This window comes from Boleophthalmus pectinirostris, unplaced genomic scaffold (genome assembly GCF_026225935.1).
Source record: "Boleophthalmus pectinirostris isolate CB_2022bp ecotype Guang Dong unplaced genomic scaffold, ASM2622593v1 HiC_scaffold_22, whole genome shotgun sequence".
Taxonomy (NCBI): Eukaryota; Metazoa; Chordata; class Actinopteri; order Gobiiformes; family Gobiidae; genus Boleophthalmus; species Boleophthalmus pectinirostris.
In genome coordinates, this window is record NW_026571190.1 from 14,392,768 (window position 1) to 14,406,691 (window position 13,924).

General features: G+C 39.9%; 1 protein-coding gene across 1 annotated transcript in view; it reads left to right on the forward strand.

Annotated features, from left to right (window-relative positions):
- The first annotated feature begins 846 nt into the window (after window positions 1–846).
- LOC110159892 (VPS10 domain-containing receptor SorCS1) overlaps window positions 847–13,924 on the forward strand; it is a 473,381-nt gene continuing 460,303 nt past the window's right edge. The window contains exons 1-3 of the mRNA XM_055158440.1: window positions 847–934; window positions 1,824–2,017; window positions 2,091–2,325. Coding sequence (XP_055014415.1) covers window positions 847–934; window positions 1,824–2,017; window positions 2,091–2,325 — 517 coding nt within the window. The remainder of the gene's footprint in view (window positions 935–1,823; window positions 2,018–2,090; window positions 2,326–13,924) is intronic.

The window sequence follows — 13,924 nt, forward strand, 5'->3', positions numbered from 1 at the left end:
TCAGGGCTTTTTCAAATCGGGTGAATGTGAGCCTCCCCTTAGAGTAGGTAAAAACAGAATTTTCAATCCCACTCCTTCACCTGCATTGTGCAGTCCCGCTCCCACCCTCAAAGAATTGTAATTTTCATTCCCGGTCCCACCCGCATCTGCGATATTTTGTCCCTCTCCCACAAATCTCGTAAGATGGAGACGTTCTCTTTCTTAAGCTCTATCAAGCTTGGAGAAGGGAAAGGATTTATTTAAAATGTGTGTGAGATTAGAGCACATCTGCAAGCTTAGGCTGCTTAAAATTATTTTATTAATAATGAAGACAAATGAAGTATGATAGGCATACATTAATCATTTGTATATTTTACTTTACACTCATATTTAGTTTGTGGGACTGCAGTTTATCATCCCGCCTGCTCCTGCATTGTGCAGTCCCTGCAATGAGCTTTCAAAATGTGTCCCACGTTGCACTGTTTTGCGCCCGGACTCGTGGGAGAGCAGTTCGCTACCCTGAGACTGCAGGCGGGTGTCCGCAAAGCATGATCGGGCAACAGCTGCACTTAGTTCTGTGAAGCCTGTCCTTCTGCCTGGGGTCACCTGACAGTCTACGTGGGCGCACCTCCGGACCCGTCTCGATACTCAGTCCTGGTTTAGTTCTGGTTTATTCCACCTGTGTCGCGCCTCCCCAGTGACTCTTTGGCCTTACCTATTGAAAACCGCTGATTTAATTCATTTGACTAAGATCATGTACAGGAGCAATAATCAAAATTCAAATTCACCGGCACTAGGGAACTGTGCACACATCCCTGAGCGCCTTCAGTGTGGTAGCGCTATGTATATTCAGAAGGCGCAAGCAAAATGCCGAAGCACAGATGCGCATTTAACGATGACTTGGAAAAGAAATTCCCCGCCTTCCGTCCCGGTCGAGACAAGTGGGAGGCCCTGTGTACAGTATGCAAAGCAGGCACATATGTTTTGGTGTCAAGTGGAGGTGCCAGGGACCTCAAAGCTCACCAGGACACCGAAAAACATAAAAAAGCTTTGCAAGGTGAGAGTAGCGTAATGTCTATGATGGAGTTCTTAGTGAGACCCGGAAAATCCGAGAATGTTGTGAATGCATTTCATACTGTCAAACACCACTATAATTACAGGTCCATGGATTGCTGTAGTAGATTGCTAAAAAGGGCATTCCCTGATTCTGACACCGCCAAAAAGTAGAGTTGTGCCCGCACTAAGACCGAGGCTATTGTGAATGGTGTTTTGGCTCCCCACTCTGCTGAAGTCGCATATGACACGCTGAAGGAAATCCAGTACTGTGGTATTAGTACAGAGTAACCACGGAGCAGTGAAAATATTCCCGATCATAATCCAGTACTTTGATTGGAAGAAGGGTGGTGTGCAAACAAAATTAATTGAGGTGAAAGACACACCTAATGAAACAGCAAACACCATTGCAAATTATCTCACTGAAACATTGGCAAAAAACAATTTATCTTCAAAATGCATCACATTTACTGGAGACAATTGCAACACAAATTTTGGTGGAATTCAATGTGATGAAGGGGGAAACAATGTGTTTGCAAATTTGAAGATGTTGCTGCAGAACAAAACTCTAATTGGCATGGGTTGCCCAGCACACATATTGAACAATTGTGTTCATCATGGGGCCAATGCAATTAATGTTGACCTTGAGAACATCATGTTTAAAATCTACCAGTATTTCCACATTTACACTGTGCGCACTGAGTCTTTTAAAGAGTACTGTGATTTTGTTGACATTTTGTACAGGAGGATGCTTTCTCACAGCAAGACAAGGTGGTTGTCATTGTTTCCAGGCATTGAGAGGATGCTTCAGATGTATCCTGCTTTAAAGGCATTCTTCATGTCTCAGCAAAAGCCACCCATGGCAATCAAGAAGTTTTTTGACAACAAATTCAGTGAGATCTACTTGTGGCACATGCACTCACTCATGTCTGTGTTCCACAACCACATTCAACAAATGGAAAAGGAGAATAATTCCATCATGGAGGTGAAGACAATTTTGAACAGCATCCACAACATTCTTCTTGAGCGTAAGAGCAACAATTTCATATCCCTTAAAGGGACTACTGGCAGAAAATCGCAAAGATGGACTTGGTGAGGGCTGTGACAAGTTCAGTGCTGATGTGCTTGAAATGTACAGTGCATCTCTGGAGTATCTGGAGAAGAGGATGACTCCCTTGGAAGAGTTCTCAACATTTATGTGGATGGATATGAGTGAGCCACCAAACTGGAATGATGTGGAGGCCTGCATCAAGTACCTTAGAGAGAAGGGGGTGCCAATTGATGATGTTAAAGGTTGTATGGAGGATTTTTTTTTGTTTCAAATTGTCAATGATAGTATTATAAAGGTGCAGTAGCCTTGTAATTATGATGACCAAAAAAAAGAGAATAAAAATTCATCAACTCTGGACGTGGTGGGGCTAAACATTTGCCAATAGATAACAACACTGCCTCGTTATCTGTTAGCTGACAGGCTGTCAATCAATCTCCCTACGTTTCTAGCGTAACTGACTTGCCTGCGTGCCGCCGGTACGTGGTTTACACGTTTACACGAAAGCGATATCCTATGTCTGAAAACGTAATTTTCAATGCAAAGAAAGGGTCCACTTGCTGCTGCGTGTTGTAGCTAGTTCATTCGCACTGAATCTCCGTGCACTCTTCTCTGCACCCCTTTCCTGCTCCTCTCCCCGCTGCCCAATCCGCTCTTCCCCCTGCTCCTCACTTCTCCGGGCACGGAATCTCCGCGCACCGCTCCTCTCTCCTCTCCTCTCTCCCTGCTCCGCTCTTCTCCCTGCTCCTCACTTCTCGTCCGCGCACGAAATGTCCGCGCACCCGCTCCCCCCTCGTTCCTTGGAAAATCCTCTATACAACCTTTAAGTGTTTTTGACCAGGTTGCCAATCTTAAGAAATTCATAAAAAACTGCAATGGTGATGATGAGTTCATGAGCCTGCAGGTGCACCAGAAGTGGACCAAATACTTTGAGAAGGCCAAAAGCATTGCATGTTACTCAAAATTGCTGAAAATTGCACAGTTTGTCTTTGCACTTCCCTCTCACAATGCAAATGTTGAGAGAGTTTTCTCACTGATGCAGAGCCTGTGGACAAAGGAGAGGAACCAGCTCTCTGTTGAGTCATTGAAGGGCATTCTTTTTGTGCAATGCAACTTCAGAGATATGTCTTGCAAACGCTTTCATGCTTATTTCTTAAGCAACAAAAAACTGCTGGGAAAGATCAGCTCTACAGCAAAATATCAATGGACAAACAAGGAGGATGAGGAAAAAAAACAGGATGAAGAAGAAGATGAGGATTAAGCAAACTAAAGATAGGCTATAGATATTTTCGTTACTTTTGCAGACTTATTGTTGTTAAAGTTGCTAATATAGGTTATTTATCTATAATTATTTATTTATTTATTTTTTTTTACAAATGAGACATTATTTCTTTCAATATTCCATTCATTACAGAAATTCTGAGGCATCATTGAGTAATATAATTTTGAGTATACTTTATAATTATACTGTTACAATATTGTTACATTGTTTCATTTGTTACAGAAAGTTTAAAGCATCTTTGAGTAAACTTTGAGTATTATATTTGAGTATTTGAGATTATAGATGGACCATTTGTATAATTTCAGTCTGGAATTGCTTATCTCTATTGAACAATAAGTAAAAGGTAGCTGGTAACTTGAAAACTACCACTTCATGATATCACAAAGTGGATCAAAGCATTTTGAGCTTTGGAGATGTAGACAGACTAATAATTCTCAAACATGTGTGAATGAAACTAACTAACTGTGGGTATGTTTTTGATGAAAGAACGACATAACATGGTAAAAGCTCACAAGAGTCAATTTTGTGTAAAAAAAAAAAAAAAAAAAAAAAGGACCTTCAACAATAATGCCAGCATACACAGTATACTAAATACTAAATCCTATACTGAAATAACTCTTCAGTCAGGGCCTGTGATTGCTCCAGAGTTTATGCTGCCGACGAGGAGGGCAGCTCTACCAGACTGCGGATCTGTCCTGACCCATCTCCTCTCGCCGCTCCATTGTCCGTGTGGATACAGTGTGTGCAGAGGTGCATTATGGGACGGCATTATGAGCAGGTACGGTCTCAGCTGTGCAGCATGATGGGACCCCAGGAAAATGAGGGACACGCACCCATTCATCCACTCAGAGGTCATAGAGCGATTTAAACTCATCAGCAACTCTGCCAACAATCTGACAGAAATCTATTATAGAAAAGTGAGATAGAAAGTTGAAATCGAAGAAGTATGGAGAATAACAAATGAGTTGATGGAGCTTGTGGGTGTTGTCTGTTCATTGGTTTTAGTCTCAATGTGATTGTTGCGGGCTGTTAGATGATATAATGAAAGTTCGTTTGACTAAATACATCCTTTGTTTGTAGTAAATGTAAAAGAAGATATATTGAGCTTGAGCCTCCTATATAGTTATAATCTATGGCAACTGTGGATCATTATGTATCATTTGCACATTTTGCAATTAGCAAAATCATCTAAAATGACTTTATAAAAGAGAAAAGTCTGTGTTAGAAAACTGCAGCGCACAATGGGAGCTGATGTCGTGATTTTTTTTTTTTTTTTGTATGATTACGCAACACTGCCAAAGCCTATACATATCTCAGATTAAGAAAATAAAATTGGAGAACAAAGTTAGTTCACACAAGTGGGTGTATGCCAGAGGTGAAAACAGGTGATGATCGGCAATATGGCTTTTTGAAAATAAGTGATTAAAGATTTCTCAAACATGCACAATTCACTCAAAATCCAACTTTGAAAGGGTACACGAGATGGGGAAACACCTATAACATGCTTAAAAGTTTTGAAAAGTTGATTTAGCATATGTCTACTTTCCTCTGCTCTGATGAGGAGCTCAGTCAAAGAGCTCAGAGTAGAGCCGCTGTATCTCCGTGTCCACTGGCCTGAGAGGAGCTGGAGGTGATGTGCATGGAAAGGAAAGTCTGAGGGCCTGTTTACACGAGAATGATTACAGGTAAAAACTACAAAATATTTTATCGGAAGTGCCTTTTGTTTAGACTGTGTTTGGGGCTTAAAAAAACAAAAATCTGAACCCACCCTCCAGAGTGGAAAAGTTGAATACACTTGCACGTTTTCATCTACACTGCCCAAGACGCAACTCTGGTCAGATCTGCCCACGTCGCGTACGCGTTTATGTCACATACATCACCACCTAGCGTCACCACCTAGCTGCCTGGCATGCATTCCCAATCGAATTCCACACACTTTTGGGTCACCATATGCACACAGATTTCCTTCTGAAAACACTCATCTAAACACAGAATAAAAAGTGAAGACGAAACACTACTTTTGCGTCTTCTGTTCAGACCGTCATCATATAAACGTAGCCTGAGAATCCCTAGTTAAATTGCTGCAGAAGAAAATTGTTTGACATAGACCTCAAATAATAATAATTTAATAATAAGTATTATTATAAAATATTTTAGGCATGGTAAATGATCACTTTTTTTTCTACCTTCAAGGCATGCAAATCCCTTTACATCAAGTATTCCTCAGACACGGGGTGGGTACGTGTCTTGTCCAAGGACACAACAGCAGTCTCCATCTGTGGGAGCTGAAATCGCACCACCAACCTGTGGATCAGCAGAATGGAAGGGCATCTGACATAATCGATTCGAGCTCAACCACTGAATTATTTCTTGGTCTAAACTACGACAGTCACACAATGATTTCCTTTATTTACATAAACAAGCTGATTTCATTTCGTCTCCATTTCTTGCCGTGTTTCCGAGGGCAACTTATTTGTACCAAAAACTCAGAATTCAGCACATTCCTCTGCTTCCCACTCATTATCAAATGACAAAGAAATTGCCGCTATTATTGTCTGCTGAAATGGGACGCAGAGCCAGAGAACAGGGCCTTACAATGCTAATCTTACAGTGAAGCAGCGCAGCGGGCCATCTCGTGTTAGCAATCTCATTTCCCTTTGTGCGCCCTGAATCAAAATCTATTTAATTAAATCATGTATAATTCAGAACACAATTACAGAGCTGTGTGTTTGCACAAATGCTGGAGTCTGCACTACCCTCCGCACAACACAAATGCCTCAAGATGGGAGAGTTTTTATTACCGAGCTAACAAGAGGGCGCGCCGAGAAGACCGCAGGACTGACAATGTGGAACCACTATTAAATTGAAGTAGTATTAGTTTTTGCAATGCGGAAACAATTTGAACACTAATATGAGTATGACCGTATAGGCCTATCTCTAATTTAAAGGTGCACGATGTAACTTTTTGGTTGGGGGTCCGTTTCTGTAGATATAGATATTGCTCTGTCTGAAATGTTCCACAGTATGACAGCTCTATCTTACATTTATTCAATCACATGTGGTGTAGACCTCAAAAACACGTAGCAAAACAAGCATTCTGACTATGAGTAGGGTTGCCTCTCTACAGATCTGACCTGTAACTTGGTCTGGTTTGGTCTCCATGGAGATCATACTGTGAAACTTTCCAGACAAAGCAATAACATCTCCATGGAGAAAAGCATTTGATGGACCCTCCACCAGAAAAGTTACACAATGCACCTTTAAAGAAGTCATGTTGTGCTAAATTAACTGTTAAGAGCTTTTAACTTTGTTCTAATAGTTTTCTCTTTTCATTTACCCACTCAAAATTGTATTTAGAGTTGTGCTTCCCAACCCTGTTCTCTCAGCGACCCATATTTTACCTGCTGATACACTGGCGAGCCTCACATCCTTCTCCAACCTGATAAGCTACAGACTTAAAAAAGAAAAGTATAATACTGTTAAGAAAAAAATATTTATTTTTTTTATATGGACATGGCAATTTTATCTTATAGAACAGTAATGATTGTAACTGTGATACATGTGGCAGACTTGATTCTAGTATTCAAAAGTTTTAGAATGATACTGCAAGACAATGTAATGTAATCATGGGTGTCATAGAAAATAAGAGAGCAGACAAATGCATAACATGTCTTCAATGACAAGGAAAATTGTTACTAAAAGTACACAATTGAAACTTATAAGAAACAAGCATCTTTATAGTTACATGCGTTGTGCAGTAGTTTCATTAGTGGGGTGCCTACTAATGGTGTTGTGATAAGGTTCTGAAGGGGGAGTGAGGGGAACCAGGCTGGTGCCACTTACTGCCTTCGCTCAATTTCACTTCTCTCCAGTGACTAGGTCAGGAATCGGAATACACTAGACGATTTGCAAGAACTCCTGAAGTTGAAGACACACACCGGCCAATCAACAAAGAGTTGTGAAGCCATGATGTCAAAGGCAAGCGTCTGTCAGGGTCCCTTTTGTGGTACAGCACAACAGTAAACAAAGCAGTCAAGAAGGATGTAGACAAAGCCATACATTCTGTGTTGGCAACAATTCCCAGGATCGAGGAGTTAAAGTCAGAACAAAGAGAAAGTTTCTTGAATTTTATCAAGGGGAAAGATGTTATTGCCCTTCTTCCTACGGGACTTGGGAGAAGCTTAATATACCAGTTAGCCCCGTTAAAGACGCATTACATACGTCACGAACAAATAGCAGCGATTGGTTAAATAAAAAAGTACCCACCTACCTTTGTGCGAACAAATCCCAATACTGCAAGGGAAGAAGGTTTCCACGAAGTGAAACTTGCTGATGAATCAGGCCAGAGTGACATAGCGTGGGGAGCAAAGGGATGAGACACTCAGAGCATAAAAGATTCAATTGAAACTTATAAAACATGTTAATGCTTTGATCTCTGCAAATATAGCATTTTCAAAACAATAAAAGTTAACATGGTGATCTAAATATGTTATGTGTTAGCAGCTGAAAACATTGAAACCAGTTGAAAAGTATACAGTTTGAGTTAAAGTTTCTATTGTTATTTTCTAAATTAACGGATATGCTGCGACTGGATTTGGAAACTAATCCAAAGTCGAAATATTAAAGTGGTTTAAAGCTTTCCATTTGAGCTTTTATTTGTCTTGTTTGGTACTTTCTGGAGTATACGGAGAGACTGGTGCTTTTCAGTGCACTCGGTGGAGGGGCAGAGGCCAAGAATGGAGCCATTACAATTTGAAGACGATCAATAAAAAGGGACCAACTGTTCGGAGGCACAATTTAATGCAATGCCATCGAACACACTGGGAAAAGAGGCAGACATCAAACTCGCAGCTTGTTTCATTGGTTTGGACCAGCATTTTTAAGAGACAGTTCGGAGAAATTAATATACTGATAAATGAATGACACATTGGCAAGAATGTATTCATTTATTTTTTCCAAAAGGGATACGCTTTAGAGTTTGCAGGGGAAAACAAGGGATTAAATCAGGAACTAAAGTTTGACTAGAACCAGACCAAACCATCAGAAATAAAGGGGCCTCTACTAAAACTAAAGGCTGCCACACACTACAGGAGAATTTGCCTAATATTGGCTGTGATTTGCTTCTCCCTGAGTTCAAGGAGGCGTGACCCAACTTTGTGTGTTCATGTGCGATTTTGAAGTCACTGCGCTCCCCATGTGCGTGGTGTCAGCGTGACTCTAAGCTGTTCTGTCATATGGTAACCACTAAACATCAACAGCCAATAAAAAAGAGTGTCAGGGGCAGACAGAGTGATGGACGAAGGAGCAAGATACAAACTCGGGAAACAGCAAAAATAATAATAAGATTTTATTAGTCACCTCTAAAGTTGCACATTTAAACTGCAGCATCTCATTCATTATCCATTGAACACCCAGTCCACAAAACAAAACTGTGAATCCAGTTTGAAGTATTCTTCAAAAGTAAAAAAGCAAGAGTAGTTCCTCACATGAGTCTGTTTACATCCACACGGATCAAGGTGAAGCTGCAGATTTGTAATAGTGACTCTACTTCCTGTGTACTTTATTGTCAGCCTTCTGTGTATTAAAAACCATGTATCTGAAGTACTGCACCACATTTCACAAATAATAATAATGCAATTTTGACTTGTATCTATCCGAGAAGTGCAGTGCTCTGATCTTTTAACCACTTAAGAGTTTCAAAGCAAGTAGTTTTGCTCTAGACAGGACATGAGGTTGGCTTTTTGTCACACATTTAAAAATCATTTAAGACCAAAAATCCTGCAGTGTGTAGTGGCCTTAACACCAAGACCAGGGCAAATATCGTTGCCAAGTCATTTTTCTCTATTTAAGTTAAACATGTCTTTGGCAAGCATTTCGTTGCCACTAACTGTGACTAAAAAGGACATCACATGGAATAAAGTAAAGGTAATATTTTTTTCATTGAATAATTACTGCATGTTCAGGAATGGCACGTACTCCCAAAGATAGGGTCATATGAATGCTAAAATGTACAAAATTGATCTAACATGCATGACCAGTCAAAAGTCTGTACACAGTGTCTCATTCAGTGTATTGTTTATTTTCCTTACTACTTTTTATATTTAGATACAGAAGACATGAAATATATGAAGGAAGACATATAGAATTATTTAGTAAAAATAACTACTAAATATTTTACTGCAAAGCAAAAGTAATTTGAAGAAAAAAAGTAAACATATAGAAAAAAAAAAAGAACGAGAGGAGGAATCCAAACTTTTCCCTGGTTGTGTACTAGTATATGCAATTCCCAGCAATTTTGTCATCATGAGCAAACTTATTTAGAAAAAATACGCACGCAGACAACAATCTAAAACATATGTGGATCTATTTTCTCTTAGATTTTGTGCTGAGTTGGTGCTTTACTTGTACCAGCTCAATGACCTGCTCTTTTCTGAATGTGCCTGTTCTACCTCTGCAAAATAAGATCCCAACATGCTTACAGCAACGCTTTTAAATCACTTTAGTGCTCACTACTTCGAGACGTGTCAATGCAATCTGTGTCAGAGTAATGCAGTTACACACGTTAAACCCAAGAACAAGTGAGAACTACCAACACCTCATGGTTATTGAGATTTGACAGACTACAGATACATTTAGGAAAAGAATTAGCCGTGCAGTCATAATGTGCGTTTTTATGATGCAGGTAAACTTTAATCTCTAATAGATACAAATTAATTTAAGGTGCATTGTGTAACTTTTCTGGTGGATGGTTCATCAAATGCTTTTTCTTCACGGAGATGTTATGTTTGTATGTAATGTTTCATAGTATGGCATTAAACCATTCTTTCTTCATGGAGATAAACCAGGCAAGGTCACAGGTCAGAGGCAACACGGTTCACAGTTTGAATACCTGTTTTGGAGCTATAAAACCACCAAGAATGTAAGTGGAGTTGTTCAATGTCATTCTGTGGACCATTCCAAACAGAACAGTGACCTATCCATATAACAAGCAGGTGATGGACCCCCAACTAAAAAGTTATGCCCCGTCCACACTAGTACGTATTTGAGTCGTTTCCGTTGCGGATGCAGTGTTCGTCTACATTAATCCGATTGAAAACGGCTCCAGAGTTGGAACGATCTGGTGCCGCCAGCTCCCACGAATTCATTTGAGTATGGATCTGATCCAGCATCGTGTGGACACCTGAAAACACTGATATGCTGATAAGATGATGTAGGTTTATATGCCGCAAAGTAAATCACTGCCAAAACGCTAAGAGGCTAGAATATTTGTCCATTCATGGTCTATGTGGTCGATGACCTGCAGACCTAAAAAGTTTAACATGAACCATTTCCAGCGCAACAGAAGCACAGAACAGACTCACCATTAACAGAACACCCCTCTGTCACAGGACCAACACATATAATCCACTAAGTTGTGTCCTTTAGTCCGACAGAAACTGAACCGCATCAGTGCACAATAGCAAGCTGTTTTTTGAGCACTTAGTTTATGCAAATTAGCCATGCAGTTTTAAGTTTCATTTCTGTAAAACAAACAAATATGCTCAAAACTGTGTGGATAAGGAAGGCCTGCAGACACAGAAACGACGTGTCTGGATGCAGATTGTTTTCGATACGGTGATATGGTGATACAGTGATACGCGGATTTGTTTCAGTGTAAACGTAGTCTTACATAGTGCATCTTTATCGCCCATTTCCTCCTTGTTCCATTCCGAGCCAAGATACAGACTGACAGGATGGTGATGGTAAACCAACCAGACATAGTGGTGGTGGTACCAGTGACTCAAGGAAGTGCTGGAGAAGGCCTGGAAGGAGAAGGCATCAGTTTTCTAATGAATGACAAATTCAGTTTATGCATCCTGTGATGTCATGCTAATACAGGAAGTGCTTCGACTGTGCTTTTATACACTTTCACTAGAATCATTTGGAAGATTGCCAATGTCTACTGAACAAAAGGTAAAATATAGATGTTAACTTGAAAACTATACCTTCATGACATCACAAGGTGGAGCAAACATTCTGAGCTTTGGAGATGAAGACAAACTAATAAACCAGAAGTACTGAAACATGTGTGAATGAAACAAAACTTCAGGTATGTTTTTGATGAGATAAAAACATTACAACATCTCTTAAATCTCTCAACAATCCATTTTGTATAATATAGGACCTTTAAAGTACCTTGAAAAACATGCATTCTTACTGGGAAGCCTTTCCACAAATTTGACCTGTAACAGCCTGTTGGTGATATTTCCATGGAGAATGTGTAAATTGGATTTTTTAAATCTTTGCAAATACATTTATACTGGTTCTCTATTTAATTCTTGGAACGATTTTCAATAGTCTTTCTCTTCACTCCCAAAGCAAACCTATTAATTTGTTTACCAGAATTCAGTGCCATAGACCCACATTTTACACAGCATCGAACTGTCCCTTTAAGACAATATAAAGTCTGCAGTATCCCCGTGTGTAGCCTCATATTGAGCGGTCCACACAAGGTGAACTCTGGGTCAGTATTTCCTATTCATCCCAGCTCCTCTGTAGCACTCCAAGGTCAACGCAACAATGACCATTTTACAGGATTAGCCATAAATTAAAAATGCAAAGATGCCAGTGCATATCAAATCGAAAAATTAATAGAAAAATGAAATAAATCAGCAATATTAAAATTAAAGTTGCCCTTTCCAGGTCAGCAGTAAGCATGTATGTCTCCAGGACAACCAGCGTAAACACATGAGATCAGACAGCTCAGATAAATGGACCAGTAGATTCCTGTAAATGACTGTAAATGTGTTTAATACCTTTGCTTTATGAGCTTTTAGAAGAATGACCTTTTTTATGGTTTCATTTGCACATTGATTGTGTTGCCGCGCTATACTGATGTGGCTAAAGGAGCATTATGTAAAATTTCTGCTGCTTGTCTCCATGGTGATGTCATTGCTTTTCCTGGAATGTTTCACAGTGTGGCATTAAACCAAGCTGACACTATCAAGAGAAGCGGGAGATGCCATGAGGCCAAGTTACCATAGACGGTATAAAGAAGTGGAATGAGGGAGTGTGGCACCACCCATAGTGTTCAACTCCAGTCAAATGAAGCTTATTGAGGCTTGAAGTTGTGGGGCGAATTTGGATCCAGTTTCTTAATTGTAATAGGAAGTGATTTACAGACAAAATAGTGAAAGAAAAACATCAGCATCACATAGAGCGGATTAAAGGGACAGTTTAGAATTTTGGACATAGGACCTCATTTCCTAGTGAGTCAGAGTGTTGGAGACGTGTGGAGACACTTAAAAAAAAAAAAAAAATTCCGTCCACTTCTTGTATTTACAGAGGTCGCTGGTGCTAGGCTAGCGCATGTCAATGGCCATAGTTAGCCTGCCGCTAACAACCTAAAAAAAGTCTTACCCACTCCACAAAACACCTGAAGCAAATCTATTATTACACCATTTTTAATGTGAATGTCTGTGTTGATAGAATAATGTTTGAAATAAAACTAACCTTGCATCGCATGAATCGTCACATGTTGAGGGACTATGTCTTCATAAATAAGTCCGCCGCTGCCGAGCTTTCTATCAAGAAGTACAACTCTCTGCTACTGCTCAGACATAAATCCTTCAAATGCAAGGTCGGTTTTACTTCTAAAATTATTCTATCAACACAGACATTTACATCGACAGTATGGCATAATACTAGATTTGTTTCGAGTGCTTTGTGAGTGGGTAAGACTGTTTTTATCTGCAAGATAGCTATGGCCATTGACATGCACTAGCTTAGCACCAGCGACCTCTGCAAATACAACACTCTGGCTCACTAGGAAATTAGGTCGTATGTCCAAAATTCCAGACTGTCCCTTTAATATGAACGTTTTAAGACCAAAATGGGGAAGTCTGACATCAGCAATTATGGAGTTATATCAAGTTTTATCAATACAAAGTGCATTGGAGCTGGCGTCGATGGAACCGGTAGTGCACCACATTCTCACTTCCTGCTTGGATCGTAATATTTATATCCATTTATATATACAGTCTATGGTAGATACATGTAAAGAGTGAATTTAAATACTCGGAACAGCTGGATAGTTCACCCTTAGAGCTACCACCTGTAAGTCTATTTAATGTTTTTTCACCCGTAGATGGCAGATGTTCAACCTGTAGCCCCTCTCCTCACCTGGACTTTGTTCAGGCTCAATTGTGCTCTCTGGGTTTCCATCAGGCCAAAGCCGGTTCAGGTTAGACTGCAGCAACATAGATAGCATCGAGTGGTGTTATGTGAGAATACAACGGAGCTGCGTCAGCCAATCTAAGTTCAAATAGGAGCTTTAAAGGAACTGTATCCTGCACTCTTATGGGTCCTACAAAAGGTCTAATGATTTGCTGCAGGTGCCAGGGGTTATATAGTGAGGATTCAGATCAAAGAGAGTTCTTTTAGGTTTAAACCAACTGAATTGAACTGAAGTGGGCAACAGTGAGGCTCATTCTGTTATCATTCATTCTGATTGGCTAATTCACACAAAACATAAATTATAACATAAATAAATATAGAATACATAAGCATTAGAATTGTTTTAA